The sequence below is a fragment of the Musa acuminata genome, unplaced genomic scaffold (genome assembly GCF_036884655.1).
Source record: "Musa acuminata AAA Group cultivar baxijiao unplaced genomic scaffold, Cavendish_Baxijiao_AAA HiC_scaffold_1077, whole genome shotgun sequence".
NCBI lineage: Eukaryota > Viridiplantae > Streptophyta > Magnoliopsida > Zingiberales > Musaceae > Musa > Musa acuminata.
The window spans coordinates 1,447,804-1,469,811 of NW_027021291.1; the positions used below are offsets into that span (position 1 = coordinate 1,447,804).

General features: G+C 49.4%; 2 protein-coding genes and 1 pseudogene across 2 annotated transcripts; 2 read left to right on the plus strand and 1 right to left on the minus strand.

The window, feature by feature from the left end:
* Positions 1-911: 911 nt before the first annotated feature.
* Positions 912-6,394, minus strand: LOC135666231 (ATP synthase subunit alpha, chloroplastic-like; annotated as a pseudogene).
* Positions 6,395-15,356: 8,962 nt separating this feature from the next.
* LOC135666222 (transcription factor BEE 1-like) lies at positions 15,357-19,736 on the plus strand. The gene is made up of 6 exons (XM_065177790.1): positions 15,357-15,514; positions 18,431-18,509; positions 18,628-18,693; positions 18,787-18,855; positions 18,938-19,021; positions 19,579-19,736. The coding sequence occupies exons 1-6, from the start codon at positions 15,357-15,359 to the stop codon at positions 19,663-19,665; spliced, it is 543 nt and encodes a 180-aa protein (XP_065033862.1). The 3' UTR covers positions 19,666-19,736.
* A 1,176-nt stretch (positions 19,737-20,912) lies between these two features.
* Positions 20,913-21,380, plus strand: LOC135666223 (DNA damage-repair/toleration protein DRT100-like). The gene has a single exon (XM_065177792.1). The coding sequence runs from the start codon at positions 20,913-20,915 to the stop codon at positions 21,378-21,380; it is 468 nt and encodes a 155-aa protein (XP_065033864.1).
* Positions 21,381-22,008: the final 628 nt, after the last annotated feature.

Sequence of the window (22,008 nt, forward strand, 5' to 3'; positions counted from 1 at the left end):
CTCTACCATTTATGGCTTGCACAATATTTTTCTAATAATATATTTACAAATATGTGTACCAAATCTAAATCTATGATTATATAAGAGGACCTCGATAAAATGAATATTCTTTATATTTTTATTTTCATCACAAGTAAATTTGATTAGGTTTTGCACTAATCTCCGATCTCCAACCGATGTTTAAGAGTGGCAGAAGTCATGAGATTGTTAAGAAGAACCGTTTAATAGTCAAAATCATATATCATGGTCTACATCGACTCAAAATATTTATCATGGTATTAAGTTTCAATTATATATTGATCTGATATTTAAGTTTTTTTTTCACTTAAGTTCAGTTTACGATCATTCGAACAAAAATCCTATTTATCATGTCATATCGTGACAAATCTTAGTTTTAATGTCACTCCAATGTTTAACCGGTTGACAACGTTGTTTTTGCATTAGAGAAACCGTCAAAGAAAGGCTGCTACTTTCAACGACACTTGCAACGAGCATGATCTCGAACGGAAAGCAAACAGTGGAAGAAAGCCGATCAACCAGAAGCTTCACATCAAGAAAACAAACAGTTCGATCCAACCCTCCATGGGAACTAATCAGGCAAAGTAAAGGATTAGCTTCTTCGTAAATGAAGTGAAATCCATGTCCCAAGTGCCACTCCAAAGAAACGCAGCTGAAGGTGATCCCACCCTAATCACAGACAAACCCCATTCCAAGATCAAGAACCAAGGAAGGAAGCCAATTCAAGAAACCGTTGAGAGATCGGATTTACCTAAGAAGCCGATGAACGTTCAAAAGAAATTCTACTTCCTCGGTGAATGACTTGGTAGAAGATATAATTTCTTGAAATTTAGGTTTATTGTTTTTTAAGTAGTTACGTAACTAATTGATAAATTTCTTTACCTGTCCAATTTCTAGCGGATCAAGATATCCATTCGCTCCGGTATAAATAGTAGCTATCTGTTCTTCCACTGCGAGAGGGTCTGATTGGGATTATTTAAGCAACTCGCGTAATCGTTGACCTCTTGCCAATTGATTCTGAGTAGCTTTATCGAGATCAGAAGCGAATAGTGCAAAGGCTTCTAACTCTGTGAATTGGGCTAGTTTCAATTTTGATTTGCCGGCTACTTGTTTCATGGCTTTAATTTGAGCTACGGATCCTACTTTGGAAACGGAAATACCCACATTAATAGCAGGTCGGATTCCAGCATTGAATAGATCGGCAGATAAGAATATTTGTCCATCTGTAATGGAAATTACATTAGTAGGAATATAAGCTGAAACGTCTCCAGATTGAGTCTCAACTATCGGTAAAGCGGTCATACTTCCTTCACCTAAACTAGAATTTGATTTAGCGGCTCTTTCCAAAAGTCGTGAATGCAAATAAAAAACATCTCCTGGATAAGCTTCACGACCGGGAGGTCTTCTTAATAGAAGAGACATTTGGCGATAAGCTTGTGCCTGTTTGGAGAGATCATCATAAATTATTAAAATATGTTGTCCACGATACATAAAAAACTCAGCCAGAGCCGCTCCCGTATAAGGAGCGAGGTATTGTAATGTAGCAGGTGAATCCGCCGTTTCGGCTACCACAATAGTATATTCCATCTATCCTACCTGAGCCACAGAAGATGCTTTTTGACCAATAGCTACATAAACACACATTACATTTTGACCTTTTTGATTGAGAATCGTATCTGTGGCTACGGCTGTTTTGCCAATCTGTCTGTCTCCAATAATTAATTCTTGTTGACCGCGTCCTAGGGATCATCAAATCAATGGCAATAAGCCCCGTTTGAAGAGGCTCATATACAGAACGTCTAGAAATAATACATGGGGCAGGAGATTCAATTAACCGAGATTCAGAAGCTGAAATTGTTGAATCTCGTATTTTGATGATGAAACTACTTGATATATGTTTATGATTTAATCTGCGTTTTGAGTGACGCAGGATGCTTTGATCAGGATGAGACAATTAAAGCAGGAAAATCATGTTGTGCCGGAGGAACATGTCAGAAGATTGGACGTCGGGCCGGTGGATCGGTCGACGTATCGACAGAAGGCTTCGGGCCGTGGACTCGGGCATCGGGCCAAGAAGAGCGGGTATTGTGCCAAGGATATCGGAGTTGCGGAGTCAACTGGCCGATTGGGCAATAGGCCGCAGGAGAGGACGATGCGCTGAAGAATCAGACGAAGCGTCGAGGGACCAATGACATGCCGGACAACTTGGTTAATTGCTTAGGATTAATTGTCTCGATCGAAGTTTTGTTTTAAGTGTGCAGGATTAACTACGATGAAAGATAGACAAGCAGCAGGAGTTGCGCCGGAGTCAAGTTCATGATCACATTGGGAGTTCAAGAGTTCGACGGAAGTACGGACAGTCGTCGGAGGTTCTGCGGGAACAGATCCGAGAAGTCCAGAAGCTTGCCAAGCGAAGCTCGTCGGAACTCGCCAAGTGGATCGTCGCAAAGTCCAGGAGTTTGCCGGAAGTCCGCAGGAGCATCACCGAGGGTTCATCGGATGATCGACGGAAGTTCGCCGGAAACTCGCCGGAAGAAGCGATTGACGTACCGAAGCAAAGCTGCAGAAATTGTCTTAGATTTAATCGTAGTTAGCACGGTGATTAAGTTAGAAATGGGAGGTGATCCCATTAGCTTAATCCTGGGGCAATTGGGCCCCTGAAGAACTCAAGTTGGGTCGAATGGTTCAACCCATTCGAACCCAAGTGGCTGTGGGAGGTGCAACCGCCCAGGCAGGGAGGTGCCACCGCCCAGGCTAAGTCTCCCAGCGAGACTGGGCGGTGCAACCGCCCCAGCCAAGAGGTGCAACCGCCCAGGGGTCAGTCTCCAAGCGAGACTGGGCGGTGCAACCTCCTCTGTCGAGAGGTAGCACCGCCAGAGCTCAAGTTCCGAGCTCTGGCAGGCGATGCAACCACCGAGCTCGGTCTTCGAGCTCTAGCAGAGAGCTGCAACCTCTCTGGCCAGGAGATGCACAGCCTAAGCTCGGTCTTCGAGCTCTGGCAGAGTGGTGCAACCACCTCTGGCAGAGAGGTGCAACCACCTCTGGCAGAAAGGTGCGATCACCTCTGGCAGAGAAGAGAAACTTCTCTGGTCAGGAGATGCACCGCCTGAGCTCAGTCTTCGAGCTCTGGCAGGAAGGTGCAACCACCCCTGACAGAGAAGGTGGAACCGTCCGAGCTCAGTCTTCGAGCTCTGCCAGGCAGTGCCACCTCTCCAGTCGAGAGGTGCAACCGCCTGAGCTCAGACTTCGAGCTCTGCCAGGCGGTGCCACCTCTCCAGTCAAGAGGTGCAACCGCCTGATCCCGGAATTCCGGGATTTGATCGTTTTGAGCTCGAAATTTGAATTGGGTTGGGGCCTATAAATACCCCACCCATTCAGCACTGAAAAGATACAGACCTACACCGAAATCTTGATCTTTTCTGTGATTCTAAGAGCTCAAAAGTGTTGTAAAGCCTTTAAGTCTCCTCCTTCTGTTCTTCAAGTTTTCAGTTGTAAAGTGAGGAGAGAAAGGTCTGTAAAGGTTGTCTCCTGAGCCTGTCAAAAGGAGAAAAACTGTAAAAGGGCAGTTTGGCCTTCGCCCATTGAAGGAAGGCAGCTAGTTGACGTCGGCAACCTCGTCGGTGGAGGAAGCCAAAAGTGGAGTAGGTCAAGGCTGACCGAACCACTCTAAATCTCTGGTTTGCGTTTATCTTTGAGCAATTTATCATTACTGCAAACCTCCTTCAATACTACTGCTCTCTGCGCTTTCACGAACAAGTTCTAAGTGCTGTTCTTCCGAATCTGCATTCAGACGTAAATTCGTATTTTCGTACATTACAGTTTACGTTTACGTTTGATTCTGCAGAACTGTCTTCCGTGCTTTTACGAAAGAGTTTCTTTGCAATTTACACTTACATTTTGATCCTATTGATAACTGCAAACTGTCCTCTACAATTTTACGAACGAGTTTCAACATTTAGACGTAAAACTGCATTTAGACGTAAATCGGCTTTCCTCTCACAATCATCAGTTCTCAGTTCACGTTTACGTCTTGATTTCAACTGCATACTGTCTTCTGCGAGTATACAAACGAGTTTCAAAGTTTAGACGTAAATCTGAGTTTAGACGTAAATCTGCGTTTAGACGTAAAACTGCGTTTAGACGTAAATCTGCGTTTAGACATAAAATTGCGTTTAGACGTAAATCTGAGTTTAGACGTAAACTGCGCTTAGACGCAAAACTGCGCTTAGACGCAAACTGTGTTTAGACGCAAACTGCGCTTAGACGCAAACTGCGCTTAGACGCAAACTGTGTTTAGACGCAAACTGCGCTTAGACGCAATCTGCGCTTAGACGCAAACTGCACTTAGATACAAACTGAGAATTAGCTTTTGCATCATAATAGTTTTCATTGAACGAACACAGCTTTTGGTTTTTAATCGCTGTAAGATTTCCGCTGCACTAATTCACCCCCCCCTCTTAGTGCTCTCGATCCTAACAGAAATTTCACCTCTCCCATCAATAGGTTTAGCCAGAGCATTTATAACACGACCCAAATAACCCTCACTCACAGGTATCTGAGCAATTCGTCCTGTTTCTTTTACGGAACTTCCCTCTTGTATCATCAAACCATCACCCATTAATACAATGCCAACATTATTTGATTCCAAATTCAGAGCAATGCCTATTGTACCCTCTTGAAACTCTACTAATTCACCTGCCATTACTTCATCAAGACCATGAACACGAGCAATTCCGTCGCCTACTTGAAGTACGGTACCGGTATTCACAATCTTTATTTCTCTACTATATTGTTCAATACGCTCACGATTAATATTACTAATTTCGTCGGCTCGAAGGGTTACCATTAGTGTTTCTTTATTCTTTTTAGGAAGGAAAAGAAAAAAATAATGCCTAAACTATAACTAAAAAAAGAAGGGCTAATCAGTTATTTCTTGCATGGCCCTGAGAATGCCAATATTAGCACGGATCGTACGGAAATGTAACTCGCTATTCAAGCAACTATTCAGAGCTCCTTGTAAGGCTTGTTGGAAAACTCGTTGTCGGACCTGATTAATCGCTCTTTGTTGTTCAAACTGAAGGGTTTCATTTTTGTAATTTTCTAATTGTTCCAAACTATTACTAGTGGCATTAATCAAATTTTGTTTTTCTCATTCTATTTCAGAGTATCCATTCATTCGATACTCATATGCTTCCATTTCCACTTTACATAAGCGAGCCCGGGCTCTTTCAAGCTGCTCAATGGCCCCTTTACGTAATTCTTCCGAATTTTGAATAGTATTCAAAATCCTCTGTTTTCGATTATCTAATAAATCATTTAATGAAAGTAGATTATCTTATCATTAATTTCAAAACTTCCATGATCTCTTCCCAAACCAAACATGAATCTTTCGATTCATTTGGCTCTCACGCTCAATTATTTATTTTATTTATGGTGTGGGTATTCCCATATCTTTTTTTATGTTTTATTTATGGTGTGGGTATTCCCATATCTTTTTTAATGTAATGAGCCTACCCTCTCTTTTCTGTTTGTATTCAAAGATGTCAAAACTGATACAAGACCAGAATATCAGGAGGACTCTTCCGACTAGACCAGACAAAAATCTAGAATTGTCAACAAAGTTGTTTCTTTATTTGTATTTTATTTATATTTGTTTTGTATTTTATTTATCATTTTCAATTTTAGAATTCTATTTCATTTTTCATTTTTAAAAAATGAAAATAATAATTATTATATTTTTTTATTTGTTTCTTCAAGTCCAAAAATTCCTTTTTTTTATACATAGGTCGTCATTTTGGCATTAGATAAAAAAAGCAAAGTGCTCATTTTTCTAGTAAATGGTTCAAATTCTTTTATCGATACGAGTGTTCTATATCAAATCAAATAAATTACCAACTATTTTTTTTTAACCATTTCGTTACTAACGTAGTGGTAGAAGTGGTAGAAAGAGTACCATGTTTTACCTAGACTTTAAACAATTTAGCTTTAACCATGTTAATGGTCTCACATTATTGGTTGATAGAGAATCAAAGTGGATTTACCAATAAGTCACGAAATGCTATGGTTCTTACATATGATTTCTTAATTTATTCAGAAGTAATTCATCGAGATCGTGCACCTTTTTCCTATTTCTCCTATAAATACCATAAATAAAGTGCAGCCGGATGGATCCAACCTATTCTTGAAATACACAACTCGCACACACTCCCTTTCCAAAATAAATCAATACACCAAGCACTACACTTAGATTTATTGGATTTGTTGCTAAAATATCGGTATTAAACCCGAAACTCCCGGCAGATGGCCAGTGACCCAAGGAAACGAAAGAATCGATTACATTTTTCATATGCTCCCCTCTCTTATGGATAGGACTAACAAAGAACAGAGTTCTTTTTGTATCACTTCACTCGCCTTTTTTTGATCGATTTCTTTGTTGAATCTCGTATTTTGATGATGAAACTACTTGATATATGTTTATGATTTAATCTGCGGTTTGAGTAACGCAGGATGCTTCGATCAGGATGAGACAATTAAAGCAGGAAAATCATGTTGTGCCGAAGGAACATGTCAGAAGATTAGACGTCGGGCCGGTGGATCGGTCGACGTATCGACAGAAGGCTTCGGGCCGTGGAATCGGGCATCAGGCCAAGAAGAGCAGGTATTGTGCCAAGGATATCGGAGTTGCGAAGTCAACTGGCCGATTGGGAAATAGGCTGCAGGAGAGGACGATGCGCCGAAGAATCGGACGAAGCGTCGAGTGACCAATGACATGTCGGACAACTTGGTTAATTGCTTAGGATTAATTGTCTCGATCGAAGTTTTGTTTTGTTGTGCAGGATTAACTATGATAACGATGAAGACATAAAGCGAAACAAAGTGTCGGAGTCAAGCGCGAAGGATTTGTTGCGAGTTCAAGAGTTCGACGGAAGTCCGAAGGTTCGTCGGGAATGCTACCGGAACTAGCCGAGAATGAGTTGGGAGCTTGCCGAAGGGTTTTTCGGAAGCTCGCCGGAAGGTTCGTTGGAAGTTCGCGGAGCTCACCGAGAAAGATCGGAGCTTGCCGAAGAAGCTCGTTGGAACTCGCTAAGATCAAATCGTGAAGTCTAGAAGCTTGCCGGGAGTCCGCAGAATGGTTTCCGAGAGTTCATCGGAAGACCGCCGGAAGTTTGCCGGAAGCTCGCCAGAAGAAGTCTTGACTTGCGGACTTTGTAATAGCTTAGAAAATGTCTTTAAAATCATAGTTAGCACATTAATTAGGGTTAGGATTAGGTGTTAATCCTATAACCCAAGTAGGGGCCAATTAGGCTCAAGTTCGGACTGGTTTGGGCCAAGTTTGGAGCCAAACCAAGTGAGCTGAAATAGTGAAGGAGGTGCAACCGCCCCAGGCAGGAGGTGCAACCGCCTGGGCTAAGTCTCCCAGTGAGACTGGGCGGTGCAACCGCCCCAGCCAGGAGGTGGCACCGCCTGAGCTCAGTCTTCGAGCTAGACTGGGCGGTGCAACCTCCCTGACAAAGAGGTGGCACCGCCTGAGCTCGGTCTTCGAGCTCTGGAAGAGAGGTGCAACCGCCTCAATCAAGAGGTGGCACCGCCTGGGGCTCAGTCTCCGAGCCAGACTCAGGCGGTGCAACCGCCCCTGACAGAGAGGTGCAACCGCTTGAGCTCAGTCTTCGAGCTCTGCCAGGCGGTGCAACCGCTCCAGTCAGGAGGTGCAACCGCCTGATCCCGGAATTCCGGGATTTGATCGTTTTGAGCTCCAAATTTGAACTGGGTTGGGGCCTATAAATACCCCACCCATTCAGCACAAAAAGCACACAGACCTACACCAAAATCTTGATCCTTTCTGTGATTCTAAGAGCTCAAAATTGTTGTAAAGCCTTTAAGTCTCCTCCTTCTGTTCTTCAAGCTTTTGAGTTGTAAAGTGAGGAGAGAAAGGTTCTGTAAGGGTTGTCTCCTGAGCCCATCAAAAGGAGTGAAACTGTAAAAGGGCAGTTGGCCTTCGCCTATTGAAGGAAGGCCTCTAGTTGACGTCGGTGACCTCGTCGGAGGAGGAAGCCAAAAGTGGAGTAGGTCAAGACTGACCGAACCACTCTAAATCTCTGGTTTGCTTTTATTTCGAGTACCTTATCATTACTGCAAACCTCCTACATAGCTACTACTCTCTGCGCCTTTACGAACAAGTTTCTAAGTGCTGATCTTTCCAAATCTGCATTCAGACGTAAATCGGTGTTTTTCGTACGATCTTTACATTGCAGCTTACGTTTGCGTTTTGATTCTGCAAAACTGTCTTCTGCGCTTTTACGAACTAGTTTCTAAGTTCAGATCCCTTTGAAACTGTTTTAGACGCAAACTACGTTTAGACGTAAAACTACGTTCAAACGTAAAACTGCGTTTAGACGCAAACTGCGTTTAGACGTAAAACTGCGTTTAAACGTAAACTGCGCAAACTGTGTTTAAACATAAAACTGTGTTTTAGATGTAAACTACTTTTAAACGTAATACTATGTTTAGACGTAAAACTGCGTTTAGACGCAAACTGCGTTTAGACGTAAAACTGCGTTTAGACGTAAACTGAGTTTAGACGCAAAACTGTGTTTAGACGTAAACTGCGCAAACTGTGTTTAGACATAAAACTATGTTTTAGACGTAAACTACTTTTGAACGCAAAACTACGTTTAGACATAAAACTGCGTTTAGACGCAAACTACGTTTAGACGTAAAACTGCGTTTAGACGTAAACTGAGAGCCATTACCTCTAAAACACAGTTTACCTTGCCTCTGCGTTCACGGGAGATTCAATATCGCCCCTGGGAGCCATTACCTTGCCTCTGACTGTGGGGACCCCGCTGAGATCGAAGACCGTAATGACCACTTTCCTGGTGGTCGACCATCCCACCGCTTACAATGCCATACTAGGTCGACCGACCCTCAACAAGGTCAGAGCCGTCGTCTCAACCTACTACCGGACCGTCAAATTCCCGACTCGCGAGGGGGTCGGGGAAGTCACCGGAAGCCCCCGAGAGTCCAGGCGCTGCTACCTTACCTCCGTCTCATTAGGCAAGAGAACCAGGGCCGAGGCGCCCTTGGAAGATCCGCGGGAAGCGAAGAAACTGGCTCCTCATCCCGAGCCGAGGGGATCCACTGTTGACGTTCCTTTGCAGGAAGCGCGGCCGAACCAAACGGTTAGGGTCGGATCGGAACTACCCGAACGGGAACGGGAACAGCTCGTCGGTCTTCTGCGGGAAAATGCCGACATCTTCGCCTGGTCCCCATCGGACATGGGGGGGGTCGACCCAGAGGTCGCGGAGCATCATCTCAATATCCCACCTGACACTCGCCCAGTGAAGCAAAAGCCCCGGCGCCACGCCCCTGACCAACAACGCGGCATACAAGAGGAGGTGGACCGACTCTTAGCGGCAGGCTTCATAGAAGAAGCCAAGTATCCTCAGTGGTTGTCCAATGTAGTTCTCGTGAAAAAACACAATGGAAGCTGGAGGATGTGCGTTTACTACACCAGTCTCAATAGTGCATGTCCTAAAGACTGCTATCCCCTCCCGAAGATCGACCAGCTAGTCGACGCGACGGCGGGGCATGCACGCCTCTCTTTCATGGATGCCTATTCAGGGTACAACCAGATCAGGATGGCGCCCGAAGACAGAGAACATACGACTTTCCTCACCGATCAAGGGATATACTTCTACAAGGTCATGCCGTTCGGGTTAAAAAATGCCGGGGCCACATACCAGAGGACGGTAAACAAGATGTTTGCCCATCAAATCGGCAGAAACATGGAAGTCTACGTGGACGACATGATTGTGAAAAGCCGAGAGGCCGGAACGCACCTTGCCGACCTGGCCGAGGCCTTCGCCACGCTGCGCAAGTTCGGCATGCGGCTCAACCCCACAAAGTGCGCTTTCGGCGTCACCTCCGGGAAGTTCCAAGGATTCATTGTACACTAGAGAGGAATCGACGCCGACCCGGAGAAGGTACAGGCAATAATCGATATGTAGTCCCCCCGGACAGTTAAGGACCTGCAGCGATTCAACGGAAGACTTGTCGCCCTGTCCCGCTTCCTCGCCCGATCGGGCGATCGCTGCCTCCCGTTCTTCAAGGCGCTCAAAAACCCGAAGAATTTCCAATGGACATTGGAATGCGAGGAGGCTTTAAAGCAGATAAAGCAGCACCTGGCCAGCCTCCCTCGGCTCGCCTCTGTCTCCCCCGGCGAGAAGCTGGGACTCTACCTAGCAGCCTCCCCGCATGCGGTCAGCTCCGTCCTTGTCAAGGAAAGCTCCGGCCCGCAACTCCCGATCTACTACGTCAACCACGTCCTGAGTGGACCTAAAGAGCGCTACCCGCCGATAGAAAAACTCGCACTCGCCCTGGTGCTCTCGGCTCGGAAGTTGTGCCCTTACTTCCAGGCGCACCCGGTGGAAGTCATCACCGACCAGCCTCTCCGGCAGGTCTTAACAAAATTCGATGTTGCAGGTCGGCTCCTCCGATGGGCGGTGGAGCTCGGTTAACATGATATCAGTTACGTACCCAGGACCGCCATGAAGGCCCAGGCAGTAGCCGACTTCGTCGCGGAGTTAGCTCCGATGGACAGAGATCCCGAGCAAACCCCCGAGGCTTGGATCCTACACGTGGACGGCTCGGCCAACTCGAGTGGTGCCGGAGCGGGGCTGGTCCTCCTCGCCCCTGACGGACGCTCGTTCGAGCGTTCCCTCCACTTCAGGTTTAAAGCCACTAATAACGAGGCAGAATACGAGGCACTCCTAGCGGGATTGAGGCTGGCCCTCGAGATGCAGGTGGACGCAATACATGTCCTCACCGACTCGCAACTTGTGGCCAAACAGCTCAGCGGTGGATATGAAGCTCGGGACGCAACCATGGCCAAATACCTGGCACGGGTAAGAGACCTAACCGCGAGATTCCCTTACTTTACATTATCTAATGTTCCGAGGGAGGAAAACGAGCAAGCCGATGCGCTCGCTAAGCTGGCGTCAAGACAAACCCCCGAAGCGTGGACAGAGATTGAGGAGCTCCCCGCTCGCGCCATCGAAGTAGCGACTATGGCCCCAGGCGGTGCGCCGACCACGTGGGTGCAAGAGTTGCTGCGCTTCAAGCGGGATGGAACTCTCCCCCTCGACGAAGTCGCAGCTCGGCGTCTGCGCCGCACACACGCGTGGTACGCCAAGGAGAGTGGTCGGCTTTACAAACGGTCCTTCACCCATCCCCTCCTGCGATGCTTGGAGCCTGACGAAGCACGGACAGTCCTGGCCGAAACTCACGAGGGGGTCTGCGGCGAACACATCGGCAGACGAACCTTGGCGCACAAGATACTCCGCCAAGGCTACTACTGGCCAACCATGTGCCGAGATGCGAAAGCCTACGTTCAGCGGTGCGGTTCGTGCTAGCAACACGCCCGCGCACCCCGACAACCCTCGGTCCCGCTCTGCCCCATCGACTGCGCATGGTCGTTTGCCCAGTGGGGGCTGGACCTCCTCGGTCCCTTCCCACCGGCTTCTGGACAGCGGAAGTACATAATTGTAGGAGTAGACTACTTCACAAAGTGGGTCGAGGCCGAGCCACTGGCGACGATCACGGAACATCAGATGGAGAAATTCGTGTGGAAGAACCTGGTAACTCGGTTCGGGTTGCCCAGGGCCATTATCACCGACAACGGACCTCAGTTCGCAGGCACAAGGTTCCGGGAATTCTGCGCCGGTCATGGCATTCAACTAAGGTTCAGCTCGGTGGCCCACCCTCAGACGAACGGGTTGGCCGAGGTAACCAACAAGTCCATCTTAGATGGCCTCAAAAGAAGAGTGTCTGCGGCCCGATCGACCTGGACGGACGAGCTCCCCAGTGTGTTATGGTCGCTGCGCACCACTCCCAAGACTGCGACCGGAGAATCCCCGTACAGCTTGACGTTCGGAACCGAGGCCATCCTACCACCCGAGATGGCTATCGCCACGCTTCGGACGAGGAGCTACGACGAGGAAGCCTCGAACCAGGGACTTCGCGCCAGCCTCGACATGCTCGAGGAGCGACGCACCGACGCGCACCTGAAGGCCCTCTCTCACCAGAGAGCCGTCGCCAGGGTCTACAACAGAAAATTATGACCCCGACCGATCAAGTTAGGCGATCTAGTCCTACGAAGGGCCGAGGTCAGCGACCCGACCCGAACGAGGGGGAAGCTGGCCCCCAAGTGGGAGGGACCATATCGGGTCGCCGGCGTGGTCCGACCGGGTACGTATCGGCTCACAGCGATGGACGGTTCCTCCTTGCCGAGAACGTGGAACATCCAGAACCTTAAAAAGTTCTTTGTCTGAGGTCAATACCCGTGTTAACATCTCCCAAGTCGAAGCTGTGCAATTTCTGAAGCTCAAAAACATACGGGGAAAGGACCTTTATTTCTGAAGCATGAGAATACAAGACAACTCTCGAAGCGAAAAGGCACACTGGGAGAAGATTTTACGAAGCACGGGATTACAACTGCGACCTGACCCGAAGACTACAAAAGTTACAAGAAGCTAAAACGGCTCGGCTGAGCCGACTTCAAGACTGCCCTAAGCCATCGGGGCCCCCGACGCTATCGTCGAAAGGAACCTCCTCCGGCATGTCTACGTCCAAGTCCTCGGGGTGCGAGGTAAAAGGATCCGCCTCGACCCCCCAACCTGGGATGGCACGTCCGGAATCGGCCCAGGGCTATCCGGTACCCGTACTCGTAGGTAACCTGCCCTGACCGAACCAGCCCGAGTTGGAAGCCGGGGGATTGCTTGTAGGCTTCGATTATTTCCCTCTCCTTCTCCAACCGCCGCTCCCGCTCGGCCGCCAGGGCTTCCGAGGCCCCCTTCGCGTCGGCCAAAGCCCCCTCCAGCCACTGGGTAAGGGCGGCCGCCTCGCCTCGGGCCAGGCAAGCCTCGGACTGCGCCCCCTCCAGGAGCCTTCGGAGGTTGTCTTTCACCTCCTCAGCCGCCTTCGCCTTGGACCTTAGGCGAAGGACCTCAGCCTCGGTCGCCCCTGCCTCAGCCCGGAGACACGTCACCTCCGCTTCAAGCTCCGAGGAGCGCTGCTCGGCTGCCGCGACCGCCTCAAAGGGTTGGCCTTCGGAAAGCTCGCCCATCAGGCGTGCTTGGTAGAAGTCGTCCGGCGGCCCCGCGGGCAGACGGCACAAGTCCCGGATCGAGGGCTCCCGCGGTGCCTTCCCCGCCTCGTTGCTCGGGCCTGCCTCGCCCCGACCTCGCCCTCGCCTATCGTGCGAGCTCGACTCCGCCGCCCCCACGCTCACCTGAGCCCGCGGGGGAGTCGGTTTCTTCGAAGCACCGACCTTGGCCTTCTTCCGAGGGTGGGCATCCTCGAGCTTCACTGGCGCCTCTCTTGTGCCGACGCCTAGGCCGACCTGACGCCGTGGAGATGCTGCGGACGGGGCGCGTCCTCCGCGCACTGCAGTAAGGTTCACCATCTCTGCGAAAACACATCGGCCTCGGTGAGCACCCCGAAAGAGGAAAATAAAACATGAGGGCCTACCGCCACCTTCTCAAGGCATACCTCGAGGTACCGGGCTCAAGCCCGCCTCGACCAACCACGCCTCGGTCATCTTTCGGATGACTCTGGAAGATGGGAGGATCTCCTTCAATCTTCGAAGGGCTCGGAGCCCCCCCTCATCCAAGGCTGGGGCAGTGTTATCAACTGCGTGCGCCGCCCACCGGAGCCCGAAGCTCCAACTCTTCGGATGGCAGACGTAGAAGAAGCGCTCCTTCCACCCCTTGTTGCTGGAAGGAGCCCCGCTGACCCGAAAACCAGGTCGGGCGGACAGGTAATAGCCCCCCGACCCCCTGGACAGGCGAAAACAGGAAAGGAAAAGAGACCGGCTCGGGGTGATTCGGGCGTAGTAGCATTCCCCGAGGAACGCCACCAGGTAGCGCTAAGAATTCGGCGCCATTTGAGAAGGGGAAATGCGCCACCACGCGACACAGGAGGTTATGACCGGGTGGAACGGTAGGCGTAGTCCGGCTTCGAAGGCATCTACGGTTAGGGCAAAGCCCCTAGGAATGGGATCATACGCCCGCTGCCCCGGCTCAGGGGCAAGGAGCGTGAACTCCGTCGGGATACCATAACGGTCCCGAAGGAGGCCCAGCGACTACTCGCTCACGGTGGAGTCGAGGTCGTGCGGCCACATCAGCGATTCAAGGGCTTTGGTGGCCCGTTCCTCGGACGACGAGCGGGGGCTCGCCAACGCCACCTCCTCACCGGCGGCATCGGAAAGAGGAGGCGAAGAAGGAGACGACGACGGAGGGGAAGCCATCCTTACCGAGCTTTTGGGAAGGCAAGGCGGCTGAAGAGTGCTAGGCTGAGTCACCCAAAGAGGGGGTTGAAGCGAATGCAGGTACCAAGAAGTGAAAGAGACCGACGGAGCGCTATTTATAGCCTGTTTCCCGTCGAAGCGGCGACCCTTCCCCTCCTGAGATGTGCTGCGAAGACGCAAAAGCTGCATCGCCATAACTTCGGCTGGCACGGCTCTTAATCACAGCACGGTGCGAAGTACGGAGCCCCTAATCATATCAACCTCGAAAACCGACGACGCCCAAAAGGCGTGGCCCTTTGATCTTCCCCAGGAAAAAGGCAACCCGACTGCCCGCGCCCGCACAACGGTCAAAACGACCAAACACTGATCAAAAGCCAAGTATCGCCTCGGTCGTGTTACGCCCGGGGCCATCACCTCGGTTACAGCCTACCTGCACCAAGCGCCTCGGCCAAATCTCTGCCGAGACTCACCGCGGCGCGGCCCCAAACGCCTGCCGTGTTCCTCAGCTATGTGGTGCCCGAGGCCGCGTCCTCGCGTCCTGCCCACTTGGTCGTGTTACTTGGCCCCTCGGCCCTCGGCTTTACGCCAGCCCGAGTCACACCTGCGCGGTCACCCCGCCTGCGTTGTGCTCCTCGGCCCTCGGCTTTACGACATCCCGAGTCACACCTGCGCGGTCACCCCGCCTGCGTTGTGCTCCTCGATCCTCGGCTCTCGATCCTCATCGGCTCTATTGGCCCCGAGTCCAACCCTGCTCGGCCTCCCGATAGAGTTGCGTGTCTCGGCCTAGCGCTGCTCAAGAAGCGTTAACGCGACCGATCCGTCTACGGCGCGCCTCTCAGACCCACACGAATAGCACGCCTGAAGCAGGAAGCCATGCATCGGACTCCCCACATGCAAAACCGACGCATAGCTCCTTTCGGATGGGGCATATGATAGGGGTAAAAAACTGACCTGACATAGCACCCCGGATTTGACGTAATACACCCTCCACGTCGAACACCCTGTGCGGCACACTGCCCCAGAACGAACGTTAATGACGACACGACATGCGCCCACACCCACCGTACCCAGACCCCCTCGGCTGACCGACGCTCCCCTCACCCTGCCGAAGCTCGGCTCTCCACGCAACGCCCGCGACGACGACAGACGCCATCAGAGGTACGACCCTCCTCCTGCAGGATGGCCCATCAGGTAACATCAAACCCCCTGTATAAATACCCCCCGACTCCCAACCGAAAGGGGGGGGATCGATCTCTCAATACTATACTTCTCCCCACTGACTTGATCGTCGGAGGGGTCGGGCCGAGCTACTGACCCGACCTGTGTGCAGGCACCCGATCGCTGTTAAGCCTGCTCGACAAGGCGGAGTTTCCCAGCGAGATCCCCCGCATCCGCCGCCCCGGGACTTCAAAGGGAGTCACGTCTGATCCGAGTCATTTGGAGCCCTGAACCAGCCGCGTCGACCCCGAAGTCACGGCTAAAAAGTTACTTACCCTAACAACATCCATCCTTGTTTTAAATAAAATAGAACTTCCAAAAGATCATTTATGGTCCATCACCTTCCTTGTTAACATTTGCAGGAATATGACCAGCAGTTGAAGTTCTTCTGTCCGCCAATATCTGCAATAAATTTCACATGGATGCTAACGAACTTTCTCCACCCGTTCCCGCAGCAGATTTTTATTGATTTACCAAAGTAATCAATTTTCTTTTCTTCTCTGAAGCCTTTTAAGTTTCTCATTTGCTTTCATTTTGTCAGGTACATGGAAATCATAGTATTTAGGGTTAGAATTGGACCTATTTGAATCAGATTATTTAATCCTCATCATTCCTAAGGAATCTGGTGTCCAGTAAACCTAGTGCCTTCTCTGGAATCACGTTTGGAGATTCTATGCAATTGAGTGTGTTTTGATTTTATTGTAAATGTCATTATTTGAGGAGTATGCATAAAAGAGAATAAACATGTAAATAGGAAAGCAAGCTCACATAGGATGAGAGAAATCAGAAGCTTCCATACGTGATGAAACAAAAGAACAAAGCATATTATGTTTATTAGCACAATAACAGATGTTTCAACTCAAACACATGGAATTAATTTTCAGTCCTTAATAGTCAAAGATGGTTTGAGCACTTTTGCTTATATTGGTTATCAGTGATATTTGTTTTGCTTAGGGCAATTGCATCTTCTACAGCTGGCTCTTTTACTTGCGCATTATATTATCCAGATTTGTGAAGGTTATGTATGTGAGCCAAGTACATTTTAGCTGGTGATCCTTATCATCTGATACTTCCTGGTCACGTTTGTCTTGTTTTTCTCCAAACAAATCGTGCAAAGACTTGCTTTCTACTGTCATAGCACCAGCCGGAGCACTTTAGTGCATTGCGTTGGTCTTATCCACTCAGAAACCACAAATTTCCTTAACTTGTTTTGTATGTGTAAGTGGAGGTCGGGCCAACGGGGATATGGGTTCCTTAATTGGAGGATGCTAATAACCTAAATCTTACTTGATATCTTACAAGTGAATCCCTAGAAACGCAGTTCCATGATGACAGGCATTATAGAACTGGCGCAATCGAGAAATAATAGATCAGTGTTACTAAAGAGAGGATCACTGTCAAATGACCAACCATATTTATAGTTCATATCACTCGAATTGAATTGCTTTCGTGCATCTCAAAGCACGCATTACCTTGATTTCTGCATCTAGCCTCTGACCTGTGGGCGCTAGCCGTCTGCCATTCCTCTCCTTTGCCTTGTAACAGAAGAAATCGTTCGCTTGCTGTTACGGTGAGTAACTTTTTAAGCCGTGGCCTCGGGGCCGACGCGGCTCGGTTCTAGGGCTCGAAATGTCGGAGATCTCGGGCGCAGCTCCCTCGGGGTCTCCCGGTCGGGATCGGTCGTTCGGGGCGGTAGATCGGGTCGGCAGCTCCGCAGCAGCACCAGGAAGAGGCCACCTCGTCTTCGTTCCTGCACACAGGTCGGGTCGGAAGCTCGGCCCGACCCCTCCGACGATCAAGTTAGAGGGAGATGTGGAGGGGGTTTTGGAGGACGAAATGCCTCCATACAAGTGTGGTGTGTGAGTGTGTCCTCCTCCGCTTGTCTGGAACTCCCTAGTATTTATAGATGGGCCTGGGTAAATACTTCATGTTGCGTCTGACACGCCCATTGGGGCTGTGTGGGAGGCCGGGCTGCTGCAGGGTATGGCGCGTCTCGGTTGGCGTGTTCCTTACCCTTGACCGAGCCCAGAAGGCGCAGAGCCAGGCTCGTTGGCCGAGGGGTGGTGGCGTTGTTGTGACGGACGGGGTCCAGTCCGGGTGTTAATGCGCCTGGGTCGGTGTCCCAGGGTTTCGTTGACCGGGGAGTGAGGCCTTGGTACAGGGTGGCTGGCGTCATTCACATCATGTCGCCATTATTGCCCTCATCATATTCCCCCCCGGAAAGAAGCTATGCGTCGGCAGTCGTAGCGAGAGTCTGAGGCATGGCTTTCGTAGCGAGAGTCCGAGGCATGGCTTTCGTTTTTAGAGTTGGTCGGGTGCGGAGTCACAGACCCTGGGGGTGCGGAAGGGGAATGGCCTCCCGTGCGGCGCAAGGCCAAGGGACCGGAAGGGGCCAAGTATGTGTCAGGAGGCGGAAAGCCGAAGGGCCGAGGAGCGGCCGAGCATGTCTTGGGTGGCGTAAAGCCAAAGGGCCGAGGAGCGGCCGAGCATGTCTTGGGTGGCGTAAAGCCGAAGGGCCGATGAGCGGCCGAGCATGTCTTGGGTGGCGTAAAGCCGAAGGGCCGATGAGCGGCGGAGCATGTCTTGGGTGGCGTAAAGCCGAAGGGCCGATGAGCGGCGGAGCATGTCTTGGGTGGCGTAAAGCCGAAGGGCCGATGGGCGGCCGAGCATGTCTTGGGTGGCGTAAAGCCGAAGTGTCGAGGAGCGGCCGAGCATGTCTTGGGTGGCGTAAAGCCGAAGGGCCGAGGAGCGGCCAAGCATGTCTTGGGTGGTGTAAAGCCGAAGGGCCGAGGTGCGGCCGTGGCGGCTCTTAAAAGCTGCCGTGTTGATTGTTGCCTCGTGGACGGGGGTTACTTTCTTTGCACGTTTCCGGGCGTTGAGGTCGAGGAGGTCCCTGGGCTGTTTCTACAAGGTTCATGTGAGGGCAAGAAGAGGCCAAGCCACTGACAGCCACAGCCTAGCCGAGAGGGTAAGCGCGGAAACTCCCATCACCGACAAAGAAACTAATGTCGATCGACTAATAGCATTCATCAGTTTGATGATTTTTTTACCTGTTTGTTTATTACATGATTCGTTAATGGCTTCAGGTGAGAAGAGAGAGGATTAATGAAAGAATGCGCTGTTTACAAGGCCTGGTTCCCGGCTGCTACAAGGTAAATATAGCCCACAAGGAAGCTTGTCGGCTTTTGTTACGCGCAATTCAATTACTTAGTGAATATTCTAAAGAGAGGCCATGGTGATTACAGGCCATGGGCATGGCCGGAATGCTCGACGAGATAATTAACTATGTACAATCACTGCAGAACCAAGTTGAGGTAAGACTTGTTCATGATCCGAGGGGTTTTCTTGTCACTCTGTTTTGCTTTCTTCAGCACCTGCCGTTTTGTCTTGATACAGTTCCTTTCGCTGAAACTTTCGGCTGCAAGCTCCTTCTACGACTGCTGCTTCGACATGGGCATGGAGACTCTCTCCACACCACAGGTGATCCTTGCCGTGTGAATATATAGTCCATGTGCGGTTCCATTGGGGAGAGGCAGAAGAGCGAGGACCACTCCCTTGTTCTTATGCTCTCTCACGCCCACACACATCACAACAACAATTTTATGAAAGGTTATGCCAAAGTGATACCAATACGGTTGATGTGATGATACCAATGATATTAACCACACCTCTGCAGTTGCTGTGATACCAATGACTGAGCATGCTAAGAAATGAATTGATTGATCGTGCCACTTCTAACGACTATAGTGAACTTAACATCCTCCGATGGGCCAGAGTTTGGAGTTAATATAATTTAGCTAGGTAATGTTAAATACTCGGAGTCAACCTAATTATGTGCTTTAAGAAGAGTTCATACTTCTCTGATGGATGCCAGCCACTGGCTTCTTATTGTGTTGTACTCTGCCTCACATTAATGCACTGTAAAACATAGTCGTAATGAAGTTGATTTGTGTACCTGAGATTGTTCATATATACACCCCTACTTGTGGAGTTAATGCCTGAAGGGACACTAGTCCTTGTTTCTCTTATATCTGCAGGCAGGTGATGGGCAGGAGACAGATGAGGCAGCTGTGAGACCGGTGGGAGAGGAGTATGGGGGTTGTACCACCGGCTTTCCTCTGTAGTTTGTCCTTTCGCATCTCTCTCTCTCTTTTTGCTTCGACTGCCATTTCTGATTACATCTACTCGTGCATGGCACACATGTATTTTCCCATGCACATATATATATATATATATAAATAAGCTTTACTTCTTTTTGTGTTTGCCGTGTTTGCATCTGTCCACTTTGACTCAGTACTTGATGATGTTGCTATCTATCTCAAATGAATGGCAAGAAATAAGTCCACATTTTTTAGCATGATTTATTTAAATTAGATCTGATGTGGCAGGCGTAACTCTATCTGTAAAGAGCTCTGTTGTACGTGCCGTGTCAGATGGTGACACTAGTACTTTCTTCGACTAGTTGTTTTCCTTCTTCGTAATCTTTGTTGGATCGTTTGAGATCGCAATCTTACGAGCAGATGCCGAACGAGGGTAGAGAGAAATTTTGACTTGTGGAAAGACCATATACACTATAGAGACGTGTAAGAAATTGTCCATTTTAGGATGGATATTATTATTGTCCATCAACCTCCAAAAGACACCAATTAAGGATACAGTTAACGGGACAAAATATGCTTGTCAACATAGATTTCTTATTAACGTAAACGGATGGAGACATTAAGAATCTGAGAGTACATTTTATTATGTGGACATGACGATATCTAAATGCCTGTGTGCAACGATATCTAATCAGTATCAAAGCCTTGTAGAAACAGCCAGATGATACAATGAGTTGAGGTTCCCCCAACCTGCAGTTTGCTGTGGTGAGTGGTTGACAGCCTCGTGCGCCATCACAAGTACACACCCTGGAAAGGCAGGCGAAGGCAAGTGAAGCCCATCGACTCCGACAGCTCATTAGGTGAGAAGGAAGGAGATATAAAATACTCCATTGGGACAGAGAGACGCCCCTATTCTTTCTTCTCTGGTCCCATTAAAGTCAGCAGCGCCACTTCCATCATGGGGCGTCTGAACCCAGGCAAGCTTCATGGAGCCTCACCCCAGTTTCCTTGGAGACCGTTCATGACTGCAGCAGCAGACTCCATTTCCACGCCTAATTTGCTGCTGCATCTCCACATTTCTGCCGACCTGAGAGCCCATTAAAGAAAGTAGAAACTGCGAGGAAATGGTCTCTTAAGAGACCCTCTGCTGCCACTTTCATGGCAGTAACGAATGCTTTTTTACTCCAGTTTGATTCACCGCCTTTTCATTGCACAAGTTCTTCGACTGGGGAGAACATCTGTCGACCCTCGTCGATTCTTTCACGTAAGAGATGGATAACATGCAGCCGCTGTGCCTCGTCTTCCTCTTCCTCTGCTCCACCCTATTGCTGCAGTGGTCGCAGGGATGTCACCCCCACGACCGTTCGGCCCTTCTCGCCTTCAAGGCCAGCATCACCGCCGACCCCTCCGGCCTCCTCCGCTCCTGGGACTCGGCCACGGACTGTTGCTCCGCGTGGGACGGCGTGGCCTGCGACGCTGCCACTGGCCGCGTCGTCAACGTCTCCCGCCCTGGCCTCTCCTCGGGGCCCGACTTCATCTCCGACGCCTCCATTGCCGGGAGGCTCTCGCCTGCCCTCGGCGACCTCTTCTCCCTCCGGTTGCTCGATCTCAGCAACCTCAAGCAGCTCGCCGGCCCCATTCCACCCGCCCTCGGCCGCCTCTCGAACACCTCCTCCTCGACTCCAACCAACTCACCGGTTGCATCCCCTCCGCGTTCGCAAACCTCACCTGACTATTAATGCTCTATTTTACGTCTTATATAAAACATAGTTTAATCGGGTTTCTTTATCCGAAACTACTTTCGATATTTGACACTTTTTCTTGAAACCACACACGAAGTGTTAAGGTTTCAAAAATCAATATTTTAATGTACGATTTTGAACTCTTTTAAATGAAACCAAAAGAAATCGTTGTTGACATGTACATCCGTATGTCGTCAATGGTTTAAAAACAATTGGTAGAAGTTTTTCGGATTTTGAACTTGTAAACAAGATTTTACATTCTCTTTCTAAAAATTGGAATTAAAAATTAACCGTGATAAAAGAAGCTAAAAATCTAAACAATTTATCATTTGAAGAACTAATTGATTCGTTAATGACATATGAAAATGGTGTACAATACACATGATGAACATGATGAACAAAACAACCTTTCAAAGAACATGAACGATTTGAGATATAGAACACAAGAAAACCACTTGAGCATAAGCTGAAGTGGTGATGAATTTGAACTTGTATAGAAATTTAAAAAGTTAATAAAACAAAAATTAAAGAATAAAAAAAATGGAATTCATCGGTTGGGTACCTGCAACGGAGGCATTAGACCTCCATGGCAACCACCTCACCGGCTCCATCCCCATGGAGATCG

Bases quoted from the DNA above. Each gene is read 5' to 3' on its own strand.
- LOC135666222 (XM_065177790.1), top strand. From the start codon at position 15,357: ATGACGACACGACATGCGCCCACACCCACCGTACCCAGACCCCCTCGG. The intron at 18,510-18,627 runs GTAAGCGCGGAA...TAATGGCTTCAG, and splicing joins GCCACAGCCTAGCCGAGAGG to GTGAGAAGAGAGAGGATTAA. The intron at 19,022-19,578 runs GTGATCCTTGCC...TTATATCTGCAG, and splicing joins AGACTCTCTCCACACCACAG to GCAGGTGATGGGCAGGAGAC.
- LOC135666223 (XM_065177792.1), top strand. From the start codon at position 20,913: ATGGATAACATGCAGCCGCTGTGCCTCGTCTTCCTCTTCCTCTGCTCC.